Here is a 24050-nt window from a genome sequence, read left to right as displayed (position 1 = left end):
TCCAAATTAGTAACATGAGCAAACTGCAAGTGCTTTGGGGTAGGGACCGCCATTTCACTTTCATCGTACAACACCTAGCCCTGCCAGGTTCTGCCAGTGATGGCAGGCATTTAGGAGCTGTTGCACCACGAATACAGGTCAGCTAGGTATATTGGGCCTCACCTTCGTCATCTCAGCAATATTTTTCAGGAAATATGCAGTGGTTCTGGACCAGTCTTACAAAGAAAAATCCAAGCTATCAGGTGTGCGTGTGGTCACTGTAAGCCTATTTCAATTTAACTGAGGCTTGTGGGTCTTGGAGATGAGAGTGATGAGAAATAGTCCAGAGGGGGGCAAGCGCAGTATCTGGAATGGTTTCTAGTTTTCAGTGCTGCAAATGGGTCTTTGTCATGTCTGAAAGACCTAGTCATCCTGTCAGAAATGTCACCGTTGGGACTTTTTTTTCTTTACAGTCTTAAATTAATTCCTTGCAATTTAATAACCAATACCTATTTACATCCTGTGTACAATCTAAAACACATGTAGTGCCAACAGACTGAATGCAGGACTGGAAGTCCAATGCCTGATCTTGATTTTCCTTTGTGTGCTTGTGGACTCTTGCAAGTAACCACCTAAGCCATGTTAATCTTCCTCACAGGAGTACTGGGTGGAGACTTAAATAAGGAATGTATACTTAGAAAATCTAATGTACTGTTTAAGCATTTGGCCTGCTAGTGAGCATTTATAGACTGTACTCTGTAGTCTCATCTGTAGAGACAAAATTTGTTTCAGTCTCAGCTAAAGAGCTTTGAATCTCAAAATCCGTCTGGAGCAGATACATGTATTTTTTTATTTCTGGAGCAGTTGGACCAAGTGTTGATGTCTGTCTGGAGGCAACAAGCTGCAGAATCTAGTGGACTTTAAATGGGACTGGAGCCATGCTAGACTGAAAGAAAACAATAACAACAAAAAAAGAATAACCCTAACCCAACAGGTGTGACATGACTTCAGACCAAATGTTTGATAGGTTGGATTCCAGTCCCTCTTCTTAGCCATGAACTTCTGTGTTCTCTCTCCTCTTTGTACTTTTTTTTTCAGTGCTGTTGGCCACTAATATTGGTGCAAAACACCATTATAGACATCAAGGTATTTTATTATGCCTTACAGACCAATGATCACTGCCCCCCAGGGGCAGGATCCCCAGAATCTGTTGTGACAGCTGATATTGTCTAGCCATGCTTGCCCTCACCTACATTTAGGAGCAGCACACGCTCATCTGCCCTATCCAGGTACAGGAGTATTCTGCAGTCCAAGAGCACCATGGTCTGCACTGCTACTCAGACTGTTGTCTTTTGATCTAACTATTTTTCTCTGCTTCCAGGGGAGAAATATGAGCTGCATGCAGGAACAGAGTCCACTCCCAGTGTGGTAGTGCATGTCTGTGACAGCGACATGGAAGAAGACGAGGACCCAAAGAATTCTCCAAAGCCAAAAATCATTCAAACTCGACGCCCTGGTCTGCCACCTCCTGTATCTAACTGAGCCTCTCCGGCAGAAGCAGCACTTCTCTCCTCCAGCACAGCTCTTGGTTTTTGTTTGCTTTGTTTCGTTGAAAGGCAGCCATTGCCTTTTGAGTACCAGACATTAAACTCATTGAAATCCCTTTACAGTAATCAAGCCTATGTAATAAAAGGGCTAGGAAAAAGATCTTTGTTTATGTAACCATATCACACACCAACTAATAGATTTTTCTGGAAAGGACAAAACAAGGCTGAAGAAACAAGGGAGGGTTTCCGTCTGAGGATTTTTTCACAGCTATAATTTGCATGCTGAAACACTACTACCAGAGAGATCATTCAGGGTGGGCAATTAGGCTGATAGCAGGCTTGATAGTCAAACTCCCAGAATACTTGCTATTGCCCTTCATCAAGCAGCCTGCTCCTCTGACCTCCTCAGTTCCCCACCAGACCTTAGTCTTTTCCCTTTTTTTTTTTTTTTAAAGGGGGGCATGTGTGTTGTTTTTAATCTACTAGCAGCTTGGTGGCCTTTTCATCCCCCGGCAGTTTTCTATAACGAATACTATCTTTGCAACATTTTTAGAAACATCAGAAAAACACCCTCTTCCACCAACAGCTGTAGAGTAAACTTGTCCTTAATGGTGGCAGGGATGTGAGACAGAGCTCTCTGGGCTGAGAGGTAGCAGCTGGCTGGAGGGTCTGGTGTCTTTCAGTCCTTCTCTCTAAGGAGAAGGGAGCCAGAATATCAACAGGGATTGTCATTTTATCTTCCATAAAGGTATGAGTGGTACTTCTGAGTTTGAGGCAGAAAGAGAAACTGACTGCTTATTTAAGGAGGGATTCATTGCTCTCTGTCATAGCTGTAAGTTCTAGTAATGATATAGGCTGAATGCTTTCCTAGTGGTGTGTTGAATAGCCCTGAAACTGTTAGTAATTACTCGTACATCTCTAATATTCAGCCCTTTTCCTTCCCCACTTCCTGTGCTTTAAAGCCCTTTTTGAGCTGTATGCAGTTTGGGTTTGTGGAGGTGAGAAGAGGTTAGTTGGTGTTCTTTTGTTGGTTTTTTTCTCTTTTTTTTAGGCCAAAGAAAACAGGACCATAATTACACACTTGAAATTAGACTGCATGCAATTGAATCCCCTTTTTTCACTCTGTCCTGCATGTTTCTTTCACTTGCAATGTATACTGGGTTACAAAAATTGTTCTGTGTTTTCATCATGGCTGACAGCAGGCAGATACTGGATTCCCTGTCTGGCAGACCTTCCATGATGATTTTTTTTTTTTATGCATACTTGTCCTTTTGAGAACATATTTTCTAGACATTTGAGCTCAGATTTTGCATATATTTAAGCATGCGCTTAATTTATGCACATGAGTAGTTCCACTGAAATTAATACTGCAGAAAACTGAGCATATGTGTAAGATACGGTGGGATTTTTAAGCTAATTAGCTGCAGCTGTACTCCCAAAAGTGACTATAAAATGGCACAGTGAGATTCCACAGTTTAAAATCCTTTACAAGTTAAAATAAGTAAATACATCTTGGAAGCTCATTCTAGGATCTGAAAAGTCAGCTTAGGTTCTGTAATCAAGATTTTTGTCATAAAATCTAATGATCTGGTTTCTGAGGGAGGGTTCCATTCTACCCTTAATTAGCAGTGAGGCTACAAGCTTCAGCAGAGTCAAGTCCCCCTTGCTGGGGTATTGGCTCTCCAGTACTTCCAGGAAGAAAAGCATGTCGCTTTGTCGGTGAAGACAGGAGATGCCATTCTCAACGTGCACGGTGAAGGACGTTCTGAGAATGAGGACTTAAGCATTCTCATATAGTTCATTCTGCGACCACCACAGGCCCCTAATATTCCTGTTGAGATGTAGTGCTTTACTTAGCGTATATCTATAATGTGATACTTGTTACTGCATTATGGACATCGTCGTGTGTGTGTTACACTAATAGAAGCACATTAAATACAGCAGAGACTGAACAAAAAATGGGGCTTTAGTATCCTCATGATATCTGTGTAAAGTTGTCTAAAGTAACTCCTTAGAGGTTTCACTTCAATTATTTTTTCAGTGATGCATTTAGAAATGGTTTCAATAAATAGTCACTTACTACCCTAAGACTATAACCTGATGTTCCTGTTGAAAACACCGTCATAGGCCACCTACAGTATTTCAGGAGTAACACCACTGTCGTTTTTGAGAACATACAGAACGCTAAGGTCCATGGGTGTATAAACAGGGAGAGAAAGATTTAAACGCCTAAGATTTTTTGTTGATATATGCTGTATGGAAGAATTTACTGGCCACATCCTCAATTGATGTAAGCAATCAGACATCTTCTCCAATCAAATCTGATGCTCCGGATTTTTTTCCATGCAGAAGTGTTGGAGGCTGAATCTAGTCCTTGTATCCATGTACTCAAACTTTGGAGACTTGGTTCTGAACTACGGACTTTGGCCTCAAATGATGTAAAACTGTACTGCAAATTAAAGCATTGGATCTTAAATGTTCTTTCTTCAAAGTGCATTTTCAGACTTTTAAAAACAGGCCCCTTTCAATGACTACTCTTTGTCTTCACAAAACTACGTAGTACTACCCAGGAGGGCGTGGAACATGGCCCACTGGTTAAAGCACAGAAATAGAAACACAACTACAAACCTGAAAACTCAAAGAAGCCTGTTGTAACTATGGTCAAAGCTTATGTATCACCTTTATGTGATAAAATAACGGTCATCAAGGAAAAATGTTTCAGGTATTATGGAATAATGTCCCCATCATAAAAGTAACAGGATTTGCGACTTAAAGAGAACCTGGTATTTTGCTAAAGGCTGGTTCTTGCCTGGCACAGAAGAAAGGCTTCTTTCAAAAAAACGCTGACCATCTGGAAGAGTAACTGCCCTATTTAATTCAGTAATTCACAGGCAAGAGTCCTTACTTACTTCAGTGGGAATTTTCTATTGTGTAGCATCTATGAACTCAGTCCCTCTAACTTGCACTTTTCACAGGGTGTCCGCAGTGCTAAAGTAGATTCTCTCATGTCGTAATAGTATAAATAAGAATGAAATCTCTGTGTTACATTGCAGCTTCTGATGCACAGTGACACAGACGGAGTCCTTTTAATTTCCTTTCCAAAGCAGGCGCCCATGGGAGCGGCTGGCAGCGATGCCCTGGGGCCCTCTTCTGGGTGGACATTGCTCCTGCTGCTGCTTGGAAATGGAAGGAGGAAATCAGGGGAGTACAGTTGCTGTTTCTGTTGCCTGCTGCCTGCTTGTCCTTTCTGACCTCTTAAGATACGAAATCGAAATTTTAATGACTTCCTAAGTACAGTTAAAAGGATGAAAACATTGACAACGCACGTAGAAAGGGTATTTTGGAATCTGCTCTTTTGGAACAAAAGAACAAAGAATTTCTGTGGCCTTGATTTTTGTAATTAAGACAAGGTAGTACAAACTCCCCCCTTCCTAACGTATACGTACACACTCAAGTACACTTTGTTTTCAGCAAGAAAACACAGCAAGAGCATCCCTTCCTCAACCATAACAAGACTACAGACATAGTTATTGTGAAGTGCTTTATATTATAAAAATGTGCCCCGTGCATAAATTGTTTAACATTTATTTAATCCTAAATAGGGTGGGAGAGGTGGGTTGTTTTTATTTTGGTCTTTTTCCCCCTCCTTCCCATTCAGCAACAGTGAAAAGGCTTTCTGCAAAAAGAAAGACTGTTCTTTGTACAGAGTAATGGACTGAACCATCTTGCAAGACTTGATTACAGTGGTATGTCTGAGCACTGTGACAGATTATGTTAGCGTTTCCATTATATTGTACATACTTTTGAAATATTCTATTTAGTCATATTTTATAGGAGTATTAAAAAGCTATTGGCTAATTAATCACTTTTACACTTGTATAATTCAGAGCTTAGTTTGAAAAATAAATATGGCAAACAATATTTTTGTGTTCTGCTTGCGTTGGCATTTTGAAAGGCAACATTTAAAGAGTTAAGCTCTATTAATAAACTGACTAGTGTGGTATATACCACTGCGCTCTCAACTGGCAGAAGTGAAAATGCTTAAATGGGTGACATAGGTCAAACTGTTTCAGTAGAAATTAGGGGGGAAAAATAGCCCTCGTATTGGCAGGTTATGCCGTGTTCCATTTTAAACTGCTGCAGTTTCACAGTCACGTGAACTTGCACTGGTTTGCTGTGGATTTGGCTAGGTGTGTGCAAAAAAAGAACACAGCACAGTCCCTGATGAGCAAAAGCACATCCCTGACAGCTAATGTGGTTCTTACTGTGCTTTTGTAATAATGGGTAAATACAGTGGGCATGAGTGATTGAATAAGAAACATTGTAGCATCCAGCTACCATCCAGGCTGGGGAAAAAGTTCTATTAACATTAATTATTACAAAAATTGAAACTAATTGTTTGTAGTCTCTTGTGTCAATTTGTACTGGATCTTGCAAAGGATTGGAAACCAGGAGATGAGTTTGCTGATGAACTGTCTTGTGAAATTCTTATATTTGATCACTGAGATCTGCATTTGGAAAAATGATTTTTTTTTTTTTCTGGGTGTGTGGCATAAAAGACGTAGTTTTCAAAGGACCATTGTTCATGATTCTGAAAATTAGATCTGCTTAAGAAGTCTCGTTGGAAATGTAAGCTCTGAGCTTACTGATTCCTTTTGAAAAGACAGGCCTTGACCTCTGTGTCTTGATTAGAAAAAGTAATAGTCATCTTCTTATGGAATACTTGAGAGGTAAAATGCACTACAGGAGGTCTGATTTATTCTTCACTGTTGAGCAGCAAATGAGCTTTTCCCAACTACAGTGAGGTTCTTCACCTGATCGGACTGAAATGTTGCATTACCAACATGCCGATTGTGGCTCTTGCGTCTTGCTTGGCACTCGACACAGCACCTGGAAATAAGCTTCAAGGCATCAGTTGTGGATGGTAGAGAGCTGTATGTCCCAGAGGATCTCAAACTGGTCTTTGGTTGAGGACGTGACTGTATGTGTGTAACTTAAGTACACACTTAATTTGTACACACAGATAGGCAATATTTATTTATACTGGGCATTTGTGCATGCAAGTGATAACATGCAACCTAACCCTGCACAATACTGAATAATGGGAGTTAAAAGTATTTCTCCCAGCTGCAGCAGGGGCCCGAGGCTTCCATGGCTCATGCCTTGATTACTTACAGCTGAGGCTCTCTACACTTTACGACTGATAGTCTGGCTATTGCTGTTCCTTGTGCAGCCTCGTTTTTTTCCTCCTGAAGAGTTACAATCAAAGCAAAAGAAACGGTGATTTAAGAAGGACGAGTTGGAAAGTGCAGAGCAGACTCCAGCTCTGCAATTGGGTCTGTAGTTAGCAACTCTCTCCCCAATGATTGGCCCAACTTTTTAAAATGGATTCAGCAGCTCACAGGGGTTGGGTCCTTCAGTATTTTATTGCCCGATGATGGAATGTAGTCAGTTTGGTGGTGTTAGAGATAGACTTACGCGAACAGCTTGCTTGAAGACAGTATCCGTCACGAATATGGGGAGCTGGAACAAGCTTTCTATGGAAGAGGGGATTCAAGTAGGTTATTGTGGATATCCTGATTAAAGCTACAGTGCTTTCAGATCGCATCCTCTAAAGAACCTTTACTAAATTTATTTTTGTTCCTTTTTTAGTCGTAAATGTTCTACCACTAAACATTTAGCCACTTCAGACTTTCTCTCACATACTAGGATGAATTTAAGACCTTTGCATTTTCTCGATTCCTGTCTGCCTAAGAAATCATATTTTGTATCTGTTTTACCAAAAGGCAAAACCAGGTATGGATTAAAGTCCCAGACAGACCCTAATTTATACTCATCCTCATGCAATGCTCTTGAATAACTAGTTATGCTAACAAAAAACCAAAACCCAACACTGCTTTTCCTGCTTTAGCACATCTTCTGGGGGGAGTACAGCAGCATTCAAATATCCTAGCCTCCTCTTAAAAGGAGATGTTTTTTCTAACGTGAGCTGTGCTCTCTTTTAAAATACATGTAGACTGCGGCATTCAGAGGTAAAATTACAAGGGAAGAAGTGTTGTAAAAGCTCCTTCCCACATGTCGAAGGGTCGAGTATATTTGCTTTGGCATGGAGGGGAGGGAAGCTTGCACTGTTAGAGGTAGAGCAGCAGCAGCACTCCTGACTGAAGGGCACGAACCCCGAATGCCTCCACGGCAGAGACGCTCAGAAAGCATTGAAAAATAGCCTTAATTCGTCTCTCCCCTTTTGTCAATTTGTTCAGTTGCTACACGGAGATTCTGGGGCTACAGCAAGAGTCATCCATGGATCCTTTCAATATAGGATTGTGTGCCGACACAGCAGCTACAAAGCCTAGAATTGGAGACATTTGTTAGTGAGGTTCTTGCTGGAGTAAGGCTGGGAAAGCTGTGAAGGGTGAGCAGCCTCAAAGTTAATGAAAAATGAAGATACTCAGAACCTTAAGACAGACATTAGGATTTAAACCCATGTAAATGAAAGCTGTATGAAGAAGGGCCCGTTTGCTGCCCCTGAGTCAGGGGCTTCCTCACCTGAGTTAAGAGTACACAGCAAGAAGGATTAAAGTTCTCTATTATTATATACCAGAAAATCAGCCTTGTTTAACAAATTCTTGTAATTGATCATTTATCTAGTATGAGAAAGTTGTATCTACGTTAGTGTCACACAGATGTGTTCTCTTCACTATTTGGTTAATGAAGGTAAATGTTTTGAATCCATTTTAGAGCAGAGTTCTTGTTCAGAAACTTCTGAAAGAAACGCCATCTGTAATGACTGACGGATCCTTAAGTGTCAATTTGGCAAGTTGTCCTACTGTGGGTAGCTGCAGAAATATTTCATGTATGTTGTTGTAGATTTAAAAACATTACTCATGTTTTCATTCAAGTGTCTGCATTTCTGACACAGATGTGACATATCTGTATATATTATAAATCAATACTATTTTTAACCACGTATTTTGTACAAATATTCACATTAGCTCTGTACTTCAGTGAAAATCTATTATGGTATTAAACATTTTGGTGGAATTAGCAGACTCCTTGTCCATGCTTTGTTTTCATTTTATAACAGTTTTAAGCAGCTGAGCCTTTTCTTACATCCAAGGCAAATATTATCATTTCCAGCTATTTAGAACAGTGCCTTAAATCCGTATACACCTATACCCTCTAGTGACTAATTCCAGCCACTGCAGAAGCATGCAGGTCACTACTGTGGTTTCTGAGACCTCTGGATCTCAGTGATGAGAGGCCAAAATTAAAGTTGAACCAACAGTAAATGTGAGTACTATTTTTCCTAGCTAATGAGAGTAACTATTAGCGTGAGACAGCACTTTGCTGTTGAAGGGCACCCAACTAGAGATTTCAGTGCACACAGGTACAATTTTATAATGGCTTTTTTCTTTTTACCCCTTTCTCCAAAACTGCTGTTGTGGGTCACTGTTGGGAAACAGATGATGAACTTAGTGCTACAGGCGTGGTCTGGTTCAGTTTCCTGTGTACCCAAGCCACATCCACACAGCTTCTACCAATCACTGCAGCAATATATATTTCCAGTTTTGTACTAGTCTCAGTCTCATAGCTCTAACAAAACAACAGTAATGGGGAGGGGGGGGAATATTAAGAAAACAACTAAAAGAGCCTTGTCCCCTACTACAGTTCTTAGAGCTGGGGTGAGGAAGGTATCACCCTTGCTTAAAAAATTTAGATACAAGGACCAGACTTTGCCACTGCCCCAGGCTTGAGTGAGTCCCTTACTGCACGAGCCTGGCCAGGTCAGTGATCTTGAGCTCATGAAGCCAAGCTGTAACTTCACAGAAAAAGGAGGGGAAGGAGCCAGAATCTTGCCCGGATTACAGCCTGTACACAGGTTTTTATGTAACCCTTTTCTACCTACTTACCAATAAGGTACTATGTTGGAGATATGAAGCCTCCAGTAGGTTGGCATCAACAAAAAAACAGGTTCATCCTGTATGGATTAGGCAAAAAAAAAAAAAAAAGGAAAAAACCCACAAATTTTGTTTTCTTTGCATTGCAAGGCTTGTTTGCACCCTCCATGGTTTAGGGGGCATGGTTAATGGTTGGACTCGATGATCTTGAAAGTCTTTTCCAACCAAAATGATTCTATGATTCTAAGGATGTGTAAGTTAGCCAGTGCCGGCTATGAAGTGACTAGTAAGTAGCATGTTCCTATGCACCGGGAGAAGTGTAATGGTTTTCTACACTGCCACAAAGTGGGGTAAGGTTTGTATATGTACACAAGGCATAAGCTTTGGACCTCTATGTAGCACAGATCCCTGCCTAGTAAAGGCAGGAACCCAGCTCAGCCTTTGTCCCCTTTCAGCAGTTCAGTTTCTAGCGAGATGAGGAGGGATAAACTGATTTTCCTCTTCATTCCAGGGTATGCCTACAGCTCTTGACACCACAACACAAGAAAGCATACCTGCCAGGAAAAACATGGAGAATGCAGAGCATCAGAAGACAAGAGGAGACAAAAGGAAAAACACCTGACTCAAAATCAGTTTAGTTTGGGGTTTGTTTTTAACTTAGGAAGCCCTTGCAGACAGATACCCAGGAAGTGAACTCTGCTCCTTGCCTTCACAGTCAGGTCACAGCACAGCCTGCCCAGCCTGGGCCCTCGTTCTTCTCCCTTTAAAGCAATCCCACGACACCCAGCGGCCCCCTTACAACTTCCCCGGCTCTAGACCCGCCAGGCCCCGCTCTCCCCGAGCCGGGGGCACCCGGGAGGCGTTAAAACCCCCGGGAAAGCGTTAAAAACCCCCGAGCGCAACGCCCGCCGCTGCAGCCCGGCGCCTGAGGCGGCGGCTCCTCCCGGCCGCCAGCCCGCCTCCCCGCCCCTCAGCGCGGCCTGACCGGTATCCGGCGCTGAGTGACAGCGCCGCTGGCCACTCCCAGAGAGGAGAGGCGGGGCGGGGCGGGCGGCCGGCCGTTACGTGCGGGCGCCGCCGCTGCCTGCTGGGGTGGGTGTCGTTCCCCTGCGCTGCGGGGCTGCCGGCAGGTAACGGCGGGTCGCGGCTCCTCCGGGGGAACGCTCGCTCGCTCGCTCGCTCGCTCCCTCCCTCCCTCCCTCCCTCCCTCCCTCCCTCCCTCCCTCCCTCTCTCCCTGCGGCTGGGCTGGGGGGGAGCCCCCGCGGCCTCGCTCCTGCGCTCCCCGGGGCGGCGGCGGGAGCTGGGGCGGCCCGGACCGGAGCGAGGGCTCCGGGGGCGAGCGGTTCGTTTAGGCCCGAGTGGGCCTCGGTGAGGGCCGCCGTGGGCGTCGAGGTGGTCTCTCGCCTGAGGGAGCGTGGGTTTCGTGAGTCCCGGTTTGGCTTCGGGTGGCTGGCCTGTCAGGGTGAAGTGAGCCTTCCACGGAGGTGTCCGGCCGCGGTCAGGGGCCGCTGTGGGGGAATGCCGGGCTGCCCTTGGTGTTCATCCGTGTACTGGGCTCCTCCGGCTGCTGAACAGGTCCCTGGGCACTTGTCTGTCTGTCTGTCTGTGTGGCAGCTCCCTGCCCTGGGCAGCCAGATGCCTTCGTCCCACCAGAGCCCTTTCAGGGCCCCAGAGCCGTGCGTTGTGGTGCTGGGTTTCTGGAGAGAGCTGGCTCAGTAGGGGTGCTCAGGTTGTCTCCAGTGAAGACCGGTATAAGAAGGCCTTGAAAAAAAAAAAAAATCCCACACCATTATTTATTAAAAATATGCAATTAAAGGATTGGGTGATGTTGACATCATTAACTGTGTAAAGTTCAGAAGTAAGGACCTAATTTCACTTGAGAAGACTTAAATTCATACTTGTCGCTCACCAGAAGGGGGAATTTGCGACTCAGCCATGGGCTACGCTTAGTTTGGTGGGTGGGGTTCAGATGGACACAACAGCATGTTCTCCCTTTCTCCCTTCAGATTCAGCTGAAAGAAATCCCACATCGGGTGAAACTGAGTGACTCCGCAGCCTTTGGGTGTGTGGTGTTGGCTGAAAGGGGAGTTATGCCTCTAAGTGTCAGTTCATTCCTAGCAGGACTCTAGGCATGGATTTTAATTTTGGGAGACACGCAAGTTTGGTGTAACATTTGACTACCTGCAAGTCAACAGTGTCTGTGCTGTTTTCCAGTGTAAAAGAGAGATTTAGCTGGGGAATTGGAGTAGGAAAATTTCCCATGGAAGATATCTTGGGTTCTACCAAAATGACAAATCCTATTCCTTCATTGCAGTGGTATTCAGATGCTTGTTATGCTATAATGTTTTATATTAACTAGGATATTTATATACTCCAGTTATTAATATGGATTTATTGGTTACACAATCGCTGTTTTCCAGCTGAATTTCAGTAGTGACTTGTTCCAGAGGATTGCTGAAAAAAGGGAACCTAAAGGGAACTGCGTGGGGTATCATTTCAGTCCACATGGAGGTTTGGATTGAACAGTATCTGGTATTGTGGTTAAATGATGCTGTTGAGCAAGAAGTGGGGAGTATTAGCATGAAATTTTAGGTCAGTTACAGATAGGGAAATCCTGCGTGAGGGTTCTTATAGGGATCTTACTTTGAGTTAGATAACTGAGTTTTGAACAAGAAAGTGTTTGGGAAGGGCAGAGGGAAACTGAGGCAGGGGAGTACAACCCAATACCATATGAAATTATGTGTCATATTATGTCATGCTATTAGATAAGGAGTGCCAGTCATAGCTAGGAATAGTCAACATCCTTGAGTCATATAATCGGAATTAGTGCTGAATGTTTATCTAGGGAGCAAATGCTTTAGGGTACAGTGTGTAGTGGTCACCATCTCATGCAGTTCGTGGACGGGATTTGCATTATAGTTCTTGGGTCTTGTGTACTTCAAGCTGCTTGCACTCTGGTTGCAGCGGTATTTGACTGGAAAGGACAGATGATGCTTGCTTGAAAGATGCAGTATTTCCAGTGGGTCACAACTGTACCAGTGAATCTTTCAACCACGTCTTTCCAATCCATTCAGAGACATAAGCGTTTAGTTAGAACTTAAACTGCACACTGACTTGTATGACTTGTATACGTTCTTGTCTGTAAAGCTGTCTGTATGCTAGAAGTGACCTTTGGTAGTGAGTGTCAGAATTAGCTGATCAAGAAGAGCTTGGTTATGTAGGGAAACTATGATCAGGTTAGAGATGTGACAAAATGTTGGGAAACTGATGTTCCTGCTCTTTGTTTGTCTTAAGTCTTGATCTGACCCCTTTTAAGCAGCAAAACCTTTTAATGGATATACTGCTGTATCTGAAATTCAACTCTTATTTGCTAGTTTCTCCACTAGAAATTGTACTCGGCACGTTTAGTAACACTGTACTGAGTGTCGGGGCTGAGAAGCTGTAATGGTTTCTAGCTGCCCTCGCCCTCCCCCTCCCCGATGGGAGCTGTGCAGGCACAGAGTCCTCCAGTTCCAGTGAGTACTTCCTGCTCCCATCTGCCGGTCTGCCATGTGATGCTAGTGTGTCTGTGCCACACTTGCACAGAAGAGAAGTAATGCTCCAGAGATTTTAATGAGGGTTATAAAGTTCTGGTAGAGATGGACCTTGTTATTCTGAAGGTGAGAACTGCCCCTGTTTACATCTTAACTCTTAACAAGCACCAGCTTTCTCATAGGGCGGTTTCTTACAACATTGAGTACAGAAAATACTCGAAAACTTGTCAAATTGCAAGAGCAGGAGTTCCTGTGTATTGGGAGCTGGAAGAAAAAAAGGAAGAGGTTGGGCAGTGGTGTCGGTTAAAGAAGTTGCATTGTGAACTGTGTTTCCTTCAACAAATCGTAGTGTCTCACTTCCCATCTCTGAAATTGGGATATCAATATAACTGATAGGTAAAAAGTCCTGTTCCTATGCTTGGAGTGCTCAGTGTTAGTAAAGCAAGCTGTATAAATACATAGGGAATCTTTTAGCTACTCATTCTTAAAACTGAGTTATGACTTTGACAAACAAGCTAATGCAAACAAATCTTCTGTCTCTGCTCAACAGATGCCATGCTGCCTCAGAAGAGGGGACAAATACCTTTCAGAATAGCCATGAACTGTTATTGGAAGATCCTGGCAATTTTCCTACTGTTTCTTCCAAGTGCATTGTCTCTTCAGCCCAGAGCATTGCTAGTATCTTTTGATGGATTTCGATGGGATTACATCTATAAAGTCTCAGCTCCCAATTTTCATTATGCCATGGAGAATGGTGTTCATGTCAAACAGGTCACTAATGTGTTTATAACGAAAACGTATCCTAATCATTATACAATGGTGACTGGTCTCTATGCAGAAAGCCATGGTATAGTTGCTAATGAGATGTATGATCCTATTCTGAATGAAACTTTTTCTCTGAACAAAATGGATATCCATAACTCCAAGTTCTGGGAAGAAGCCAGCCCAATATGGGTGACGAACCAGAAGGAAGGACATAAAACCGGTGCAGCTATGTGGCCTGGAACAGATGTGAAAATACATGGAGTCTTTCCTACGTATTATATGCCCTACAATGAATCTGTTTCCTTTGAAGATAGAGTTGCTAGGCTTATTGACTGGTTTACATCAGAAGAACCCATAAACTTTGGTCTCCTATATTGGGAACAGCCTGATGAGATGGGCCATATTCTGGGCCCAGAAAACCCACTTATGGGTCCAATAATTAGCGATATTGACAAAAAGCTGGGATATCTTATGTCTGAACTGAAGAAAGCAAAGCTGTGGGATGTGATAAATGTCATAATCACAAGTGATCATGGAATGTCACAGTCCTCCTCGGAACGGGTGATTGAGCTTGATCAGTATGTGAATAGAGAGCTCTATGAAGTCATCGACCATTCTCCTGCAGTAGCTATTTTGCCAAAAGAAGGTAGGAGCTATAGCAGTAAAATTCTCTGAAGAAAATACTTGAGTATCAAAACTTTATAGACTTGTTCCTTAACTGAAGTGGTGGTAGCAGCACTGATGCCAGTAGGATATCAGCCTTGAACAAGGAGTACTTGCAGGATCACGTCTTTGTTCTTTTTGCTAGCTCTGTCAAAAGCCCGGATTAACTTTCTGAAATGAAAAGTGAGCAAATCTGTTATTGACTAATACTGCCAACTGTCCTTTAGTCCTTATGAGAAGTAAGGTAATCTAATGGCATTATCAAGGATGAATGGCGTTCTAGATGGATAACAACTGAGTGTTAACATATCTTGCCTTTCATCAAGATGCTAAAGCAATAGTGGAAGAATTAGATTTCCAACTCAAACAGTAAACTGAAACCAGATGCAGACCTTTGATAAAAAGAAAGCCTGTGTTGGCTATTTGATTAGCTGCCAACTATTGTAGTTCGCTTCAGTTTTTTTTCCCCCATCACGCTGAACAGCCAGCCAATTATGTTCATACCATATGTTATGTTCATATCGTATGTGATAATGCTGGGCAAGAATCCTGTTGGAATTGAAATCTGAAGTCTGGTTGCAGTCACTGAAGGGTTGCTTGAGTGTCAGGTGTGTGTTTAGTGTCACTCATGTAGAGGTGCCGCTCTTTATTTTGATGATCAAAAGCTATAAGTATTTGGTGCGAATGTGTTAACCTGGAAAACAGCAATTTTTTGTGTGGGCAGGGGTGCTAATTTGGAAGTTGAGTTTTAAGGTGACCTTCTGAAAAGGTGTGTTTTAAGATTTCTGTAATATTTGCATCACTAACGGATAGCACTCTGTATTTGATGCCCCAGCAGGTAGGGTATTTTGCAGACGTAAGTGACCTTTAAATATGTAAACAAATGTCTCTTGTCATTTTTAGTTTGAAGAATATTCCAGACTAAAATGTTAGTATGTCCAAACTGAGATCATTTGCTGCCTGAGCACACTCAGGTGCTTGTAGCTGGGCACTGTTTCTCTCAGTGGTGATAGAAGAGCTGAGTTCGGGAGCTCCATCCTAATGGAGACAAACACGGTTGTCCAGGATGCTCTCATTACCAAATAAAGGAGTTGTAAAAGTAAACGTTAGTGCTGAAACATCCCTAATGCAGTAAATGAGAACTTGAAGATGTGTAACCTGATTCTCCTGTCTGCTAAATGCTGAAAAGAAATAGTATCTGCAGCAATTAGATAACAGAATAGTAAAAAAGCCATTTCAATGGATTTCGGGAATAGCTTGGATTTGGTTTTGCCAGAGGTTCAGTTATTTATTACACTACCAATAAACAAGAAGCAGTTTTGAGCACAGCTCAAATTCCTTCCTTCCCTATTACCAGCTGTAATTTTTATTATAAACCAGTGAGCTTCAGTCTCAGTTTAGCTATGAAATAACATACACTTAAGTGCATAAGACTGATTCTTCAACAGTTAGTCCATTCATCTTGCTTAAACCAAGGGAATGGTAAAACTTAGTGAGACATTGAGAAAAAATTTCAATGCTTAAATATGCAGCAGCTTCTGCTACTTAAACTGTTTGGCTGCATATTTCATCCCCAAGAGATGGATTAAAGCCATTATTTAACTATGCTAGTGTATTAGTGTGTATGGAACTAATTATATGTTCATGAAGATGGTACCTGTAGCACAGCTGGTGATGCTGGCCTTTTTCTTCCATTCAGTATAAATGTATTAAGTCAAATAATTTAGTGTAAAATCATAGTTTGCTGTATTTGGGGCTTCTCCTCCCTGTTACCCCATATAGAAAAGTGGCATAACAAAATTAATTTTGTTACTAATGTAGTCCTAGAAATGCTAGATTGGACTCCCTTTTCTTGTTTCTGCAACTATCTCTATCATATATGGACTTTTGCTGTCTCATTTTGACCTTTATTGTGTTTCTTAAGTTTAGTGAATCTTTTAAGTCTTTTTTTTTTAATGCCAATTTGAGATGAGAAACATTATGCATCATTCTATTTCTATACCGGATCCTAGGAACTGAGGGAAACTGAAGATGGTTTCTTTAAAGACATTGGGCACCTCACAAACATTTTTTTCCTGAGATGTATTCAAAACTTCACGCATGCTGTAAATGGTAGACAGGAGTTTATCTTTCATTTACTTCAGGCAGTGTCTCGGGTCAAACTAAGCACTTGTTCTTGTGGTCATCAAGGCAATCGTTTCTTAGGACAGAGAGTCAGAGGAGAGCTCACACGCAGGAACGCCTGCTGCAGGACGTACAGCTAGCTGTGAAGGCAGAGCTAGCAAGAAATAAGTCAAAATGACAGGATGTGCTTAAATCCCACTCATCTACTAAAACCAGCAGTGTTGGCCACAAAGAAAATGTAAACATCTTCCAGCTGTGCTTCAGACCTTGTAGCGCTGAAACTGGCCTGCGGAGACTGTCAACTCGGCTGTCCAAGTGAATTGCACGTGCGTGTAGCACAAAGTACTTAAGTCATGGGGCTGAGTTATTTGGTATATAACAGAAGTCTGTTACATACACTGCATAGCCCTCAATAGGAATCTGTGCTTAAATGGGGCGTGGGGAATGACACTGAAGAACCTTGCTCGGATGTAGGTTCCTGAACTTGCTTTTGTGTTCCTGTCTGTGTGTCCTGGTTCCTCCTTTCTGTGTGCTGGTGTTCCAGCTTGTCCAACTGCTTTCTGGCTGTTCAGTGATTTTTTTTTTACTGGAAAGAAAAGCTCAGAAACTGAAAATAAGCAAATAAAGAGTTGGGGGTGGAAAATGCCTATTTATTTGGTAGTGATATTACAGCTTTTAAGGATTTATGCTTGTTATGCAGCAGATGACTAGGGAAGGGAAAGGAGTAGACAGTAAGAATACAAAGCAGTAGGTAGTGCTGTTAGCCGTTATTGAATATACAGAGTGGCTGACAGTTCCAAACCAAAAGTGCCATCTTCATATGCCGGTCCAACCTGTCCCTTTGTATGCTTGTCCTGTGTTCCCTGCTTAGGACTCTGCAATCTTTGTACAGCTCCTAACGTGTTAGCGGCATCTGGACTGTGACCTGAGGGCTTCCGCTGAAAGATTAATGCAAGCTAGTTTTGCTTTTCCCTGGGTAATTAATTGCTAATACTATGATGTTACATGGTGCATAGCAACAAACTAGCTACTCTTTCTAAATTGGCTAAACTTGTCATCAAAATGGTAGATCAAAACTGGGAATCAAATGAGGTCAAATATGTAGCTGTTTATTGGAGCATCTTGCAGAAGGAGAAATAAACAATTGGGTTCACTCAGAAATAAGTTTTCAGAGATGCCAAGAAACAAAGTGGCTGTTCTCTTTGGCCTTTTAAGGAAAGCAACTAACAGTTAAACTGCTTTAAAATAAATAAAAAGTGTCACTTGTCATCATAGCCAACTGGGGGAGAGACAGAATATGGCCTTAATACACGCATTACCTCATAAACAGGTTTAGGAGCCGTCTTCTTGCTTTCAAGCTTTGCATGGAGCTAGGAGGAGCTGGTTTCTTTTCTGTGAGACTTAGCTGAATGCCTTCTAATTCATTCTTGTGAGAAGCTTACATTCTGATAACTATGAAGTGAGGGATTTTTCTAAAATTAGCAAGGCACTTACTGCTTAGGAACAGGCTGTGAAGTCTGATGCCAGGTGTGATCTTACTGTGAATGACGCTCTGGATTTCTCACAGGAAATTCTGTGTGCATTGTAATCCACTCTTGTTTCTTACAGCTATAATTAGCTTCTGGGGAAGTGCATTTTGCCCTCTTTCAGTTGTATTTAAACTACTGGTGAGTTCAGTTAACATATTGGTATGTTTAAGTTTTGTCTCTTGTTTCTTTTGTTTGTTTGAAGGCAAACTGGATGAAGTATATGAAGCTTTGGCCAGTGCTCATCCCAACATGACTGTATATAAAAAGGAGCAGATTCCGGATAGATTTCATTACAAACACAACAGTAAAATTCAGCCAATCTTAGCAGTGGCTGATAAAGGATGGGAAATTGTATATAATAAGTCTGATGGTTTTCAATGTAAGTATTCTGTATTTACAGTGTTTTGCTATATCTTGCTAGTCAGAGATCTTACATGATACTTTCTCTTCCAGTCTCAACCAATGTTAATTTTTTTTTTTCCCTTTTTTTAAGACTGGGAGGGAAAACTCTGAAGCTAAGTGTGTAGAACTTATAATTTCTTTTTCCTGATGGGATGGGAAGCACCCTACTGTTAGGGTAGGGGGACTGGAATTACAGTTTCTAAAACTTAAACTTACCAAGGTAAGATCATTTACATGTGTTAGTGGTCACATACTTGAGGGAGCCTTGCAAGATCTAGCAAACTGACAAGCACTTCCTGAGAGATTAAAAAAAAAAAAAAGTTGTAACTGAACTTGTTGCATAGAGGATGAATAGCATTGCTTTATCATGTACTATTTATTTGCTGGAGAAGGGTTGGGTTGGAAATAAAAGAATGCTTTCTGGAAAGTCCTCAGCTTCTGTGGATGCCTTCACTTATGGTAACCTTGTTTTATTGCTAGAAAGAGTCTTTGAATATTGTGTTACTCTACACCAGTGATTTTTCTTTGCCTTATAGGATAATATGCGTTCTAGGTGATTTGGAGGAAAAAAACCCCACTTTTAAGTTCCTCACCTTGGGGTTTTGAGATTTATTATAGATAGAATGGAAACAGTAAACTGTAACTTTTGGTTATCTAGGAGAAAAGATATAGGTGTCACATGGTCAGTTCTTAAGTTTCTTAACTGAAAACCTTTTAAACTTTGCTGCTGGTTATGAAGCGGAACAGCATTACCTGCAAGACTGAACAAGTTTCTCAGTTGTTGATAGATGACGAGAGCAGCTTTTTGTGCCTGCATGTTTATTTACTTGTTCAGAGTTTTTAGTGCCCCTGTAAAGAAGGGTCACTAGAGACCCACTAGTGAGATCTGTAAACTTCTTCCTTGTTGATGAGTAAATAGTGCACCAAATTGGACAAAGTGTCAAAGCAGTCAGAGCTTAAGTTGTGTCTGCTACTAGGTGTCAAACAGTCTATCTCTACGTGGATTTTTTTTTTTTTTAAGAGATCTGGTCCAGTTGCAAAGTTGGAGTTTTGACCTGAGGAAAATCAAGGAAACTTCAGTGTAGCATAGCATGCCATTGACAGTGCTGTTACTACCATGTGAGCTTACTTTTTTTTTTTTTTTTTTTTTTTAAGTAGTGCTCTCCATTCTTTTTTTAGGGCATCTTCTCTTTGTAGTTCTGAGACTTGGTATTTGCTAGGAAACATTTGTCCTGTTGATCAAAATGATTCTTCTAAACCTCTGCAAGAATAAATGATAGCTGTTCCTTTTCTGTGTTATGCTAATTCTAGGAAAAGGTTCATTGCTTGTTTTGCAACTTCAGAATATTGACCTTTATCTATCTTTTATTTCTAGTTGGTAATCATGGATATGACAACATCTTACCAGAAATGCATCCAATTTTTTTGGCAGTTGGGCCTGCTTTCAGAAAGAATGCCACCAAAGAAGTCATGAATGCTACAGACTTGTACCCCTTGCTGTGCCATCTACTTGGTATTAACCCACTGCCAAACAATGGTTCGTTCAACGCTGTGAAAGATATACTTGCTGAAGAAGTTCCTGTAGCCTTTGGAGCAGACACCTATGCTACTGTTGTAGGAGTCTTTCTGGGCAGCTTTCTTGTTATGGTTTTTATTGCAGTTTTTGTTAAGCATTTTATCCTCACCCAAGCAAATACCATGCAAATGCAACGTACTGAAGCTGCCCAGCCACTGTTGCAAGATTAATAACATTTGGTACTATTTCCTGTTTGATGCTTAAAATAAGGTTATACAAAAAAAATTAATAGAGGTGGATCAGCATAAATATGTGGACTAAAAGGAAATGGATGCTGATCCATTGGTACCATGGCGTATGTACGTGCTAGGTATGCAGAGAAAGAGCATGTTTCTGTTTCACCCTACCACTGCTAAATCCTTCAGAGGTTGAAAATATTCTAGGTAAACCCGGAAAGCTGCATATGTATGTAGATGTGTAGTGACAATAGACCTTGAATACCTCATTCTGAGCTACTTTTAGGGAAATAACATCAACTGAGGTGCACTTCACAGACTATTATGTGGTGATTTAATTTTCCACCCCCTCTTCTTTTTTTGAGAGGCTTTTTTAAAGTCTCTTAGATTCTAACAAGTCACTGAATATGAATAGACTTCTTTGTTTTTTTTTTTTTTTTCTTCCTTGCCCAAGGAAGCTTTTGCATGGGTCACCATTACACATAGCTTGGTGGACTAAATCCTGCAGAAAACAACATTGTTATTAAGCTAGGTCATGCAGTGCTAAGTGTCTAAATTTAGAGTTAGACATATTTATTTAAAGTACTGTGTTAACTGTAGCCCCCAAATATTAATCTAGGTGGTATTGCCTTTAGCAATCAGCATTAAACTACTTGATTTTTTTTAAAGTTTGTTTTTTTTTTTTAGGTAAATATAGGTCTTTACAATTTTAGGTATGATTTTTGGTAAATGTAGGTCTTTGCTTTTTCTATTGTTTCCTGTACACTGGACTAAATTTTCTAGGAATTCCATGTAGCTGGCAGATTAAAGACACGTACAAGCACAACACCTGTATATCCAAATGGAGTCTTGTATTTCCGGGGTTAGAGGGTTCTTTCAGAATAAGGCAGATGAATCAGTTAAGGAACTTACATGTACAAGCTGTTTTCAAGAGTGCTTGTCACTGGGTGTAACATCTGACCCATTGCTGGAGACTCTTCTCTAGTGTGAGACTTCTCTAGTACGAGTTTGGCTTGCTATCTTGTGTTTTATATGACATGTCTTGGTGGACCTTAGAATTTGGTGAGTAGGATTAGGCATACAATTTAAGGAACAGCCGTATAAATCCTAAGCCATATATACTCTTAAATATGAAAAAGCACACTTTAATATGAAAAAAGGTGTAAGATGGAGTTTGTTCTTCCAGAGGAAAGTCTCTGTCAGGGAAAACTATTAATTCTGAGTCAACAAAACTATATATTACTCTGATTCTTTTGTGTGGGGCAATTAATCTTCTTGCTATTTGTGGTTTTATTGATAAGCTCACTTAAATAGTAGTTGAGAAGCTGCTGACTCAGGTTTGTATGATAAACATGGTATGAAGTGAGAAAAGTTGTCTAGTTGTCAGACTTGTTCGAAAGCTGAATTTTTTTTTCCCCTCCCTGTGTCAGTTAGTATTTCTCTGCACTTTGCTTCTGAGTACAATGCCTAAAGGAGAAAGAACCTTTCAAGATTCACACAAACACTCAGTCAGGTATTTCTCTAAGTGCAATTTATTGCTTTATCCACAGCACCCAGCAGAGGGCAAAGATGGGAACATCTTGGCCTTGGATGTGCTCTGTCAAACTAATGGTGTGACTAACAGTCTAATACTGCAATTGGGAGGGTTGCTAGCAGACCTAGCAAGGAGCTGCAACAAGCTGACTAACTGCAAGTACAAGACTCATTTTGCTGAACTTAATTCCAGACTTAATGAATGGTATCTAGGTGAGTTCAGAAGGGAGCTTGCTTCTCACTGCCTCAGTGATGACTCTCCAGTGCCATGTTACGAACTGTCTGGTGCTCACTGCGTCAGAAGTAATCTGTTGGATTCCTCTGTGATGGCACGGACACTTGCTTAACGTTAAGCTGTTTTGCAGGCAGATGTGGGAGTTTCCAGAGACCACAACTAGGTGCAATGAGTGCTTGAGAGGGAAGGCAATGAAAGACTCCCAACTTAAGGTCTATGCTGAAAGTCTAGCTATAATAGTAGCTTTAGGGAGGCAGGAAACTAGCAGATCTGTTGCAGGACAGCCCCTTAATTTGGGGGATATGTACGAAGTCTTGTGTAACTTAATCTGACTCATCTCTGCAATTCTGCTGTTACTGTTCTGCATACAGCCTTGTTTTCCTACCTTGCCATTTTCTTAAGAAAACACTGAAGGAAAACATCTGGGTTAGATGTGCCTGATACTGTAAAGCTGATTCTTAGTGGAGCTGACCATTAGGTATGTCTTAAGTTTCATTTGCTGATGCCAGCTAAAACTGAATGCTGCAGGGGCTTTTCAAGCTGAAAGATGAAAGCAGTAATGATGTTCACAGTAGTTTCTAGAGAGGATGGGGAAGTCTGAGTAGAAAACCTAAACCTCTAAATTGTTACTAATCACTTCCCTAGCTACCTTCCGAAAAGTGGATGGCAGATAGCAAATTGATGCATTGAGTCCACCTTTTGCTTATTTGCAACTTAGAAACAATTGTAGTACAAGCTTCCTGTGTGTTTTAAAGAAAGATCTACAGGCTTAGTTAAGGGAATAACACTGAAAATTGGAGATGCTGTAATCCTTTCCTGTAGCTACTTCAGTTGCACACTTTCTCACTCTGGAACCTGCTGCTTTAATAGAAATTTTTCTTATTGCAGTAATTTCATAGCAATGCTTATGGCAGATGTAAAAATAACTGGATTGTAACCTCAGAGGTGTTCATTTAAACTCCCACTTTTTTAATTGTGACAGGTGTAGTTCTATCATCAGCCAAACTGACCCTTGATTTTAAGGAGGGGGCAAAGTTGGTCAGTGTTGTTCAGTCATCCTGGGCCTTAGGTTTGCCTGCCCAAACATGCAACAAGGGAAGAGCAGTAGGCTTTCCCTCACAAAGGGTGTGGGAACAATAATATTCAAAATAGATTGGTAACACAAACATGAGAATTCTTGATGTCGTTGTTCTGTATTGCACTGTAAGGCCCTTCTTTGAGGAGGGTAAAATGAAACTTTATAGAAAACTGAAGGGAATCTTTCAGCATTTGGGTATTTCAGTTTAGGTGTAAACATGTTTCCTTTATTGCTTAGGTCTATTTGCAGGTACCTCTTGAGTAGTTACCATGTTAGGGTATTTGCCTAGCCAGTGTTAAACACTGTTTTAAGCTGTTGGGTGTATGCTTAATCAAATTGAAAGCACACATAATGTCACTGGAGAAAAATACCAACTTTTTCTCTGATGTGATGTGAGATTTTTTTCAGACTACGTTTTGGTTGGGGAGGAGGTGCGATTTGGTTCCTGTGTATATGATACTTTTTATGATGTACATTGGAAAGTGGACTTGAGTACACTGTATACTACTTGTAAGTTAAGCTTGGAAGCTGAGAAGGTTGCATGATTTTGTCTTTCATTATTGACCTGTGAAGCATACTTTGAGATGTCAAAACTTTTCTTTGTTTCTTCCCGTTTGGAAATGCTGAAGTTGAAATACATCTTTGCTGTAGTGCTATCAAGCATTGAGTGCTTGCTTCATTTAAAAACACTTCTGGAAAAAAAACTTGAGTTGTGGGGGGATGGCTGGGGGAGAATGGCTTTAACTCGTATGTATCCCAACTATTTCTTGTATTCTGCATAGTGTATGCCTTTATTAAAAATAACTGGAAGTGTGATAGAACTTTCTTATATAAAAGGCCTCTTGTTTCCCACCTTGCTACTGTATGTGGAAATAACAGTTTCTTTAATAAAAAATGTCTTCCAGACTTTCTTGGTAAAGAGCTGCAGTAAAGCTGTTAACAATAAATGCGGTCTCAAAAAAAAAAAGGTGCAAAAATGCCTATTATCACATGAAGGGTTGTGCAGCGTGA

At 41.3% G+C, this 24050-nt stretch overlaps 2 protein-coding genes across 3 annotated transcripts in view; both read left to right on the top strand.

Annotated features, from left to right (window-relative positions):
• The window catches only part of RCAN2 (regulator of calcineurin 2), a 92828-nt gene extending 84255 nt beyond the window's left edge, over window positions 1-8573 (top strand). For both annotated transcript variants that reach the window (XM_052810352.1, XM_052810353.1), the window contains one exon: window positions 1361-8573. In XM_052810352.1, the coding sequence (XP_052666312.1) occupies window positions 1361-1521 (161 nt within the window). In that variant the 3' untranslated portion in view covers window positions 1522-8573. The remainder of the gene's footprint in view (window positions 1-1360) is intronic.
• A 1921-nt stretch (window positions 8574-10494) lies between these two features.
• ENPP5 (ectonucleotide pyrophosphatase/phosphodiesterase family member 5) lies at window positions 10495-23958 on the top strand. The gene is made up of 4 exons (XM_052810348.1): window positions 10495-10516; window positions 13509-14369; window positions 18242-18418; window positions 19817-23958. The coding sequence occupies exons 2-4, from the start codon at window positions 13514-13516 to the stop codon at window positions 20185-20187; spliced, it is 1404 nt and encodes a 467-aa protein (XP_052666308.1). The 5' UTR covers window positions 10495-10516; window positions 13509-13513; the 3' UTR covers window positions 20188-23958.
• The last annotated feature ends 92 nt before the right edge of the window (window positions 23959-24050 follow it).

This window comes from Harpia harpyja, chromosome 15 (assembly GCF_026419915.1).
Source record: "Harpia harpyja isolate bHarHar1 chromosome 15, bHarHar1 primary haplotype, whole genome shotgun sequence".
Lineage (NCBI taxonomy): Eukaryota > Metazoa > Chordata > Aves > Accipitriformes > Accipitridae > Harpia > Harpia harpyja.
Note: the sequence above shows the minus strand (reverse complement) of the source record. Positions and strands in the feature narration are given on the sequence as shown.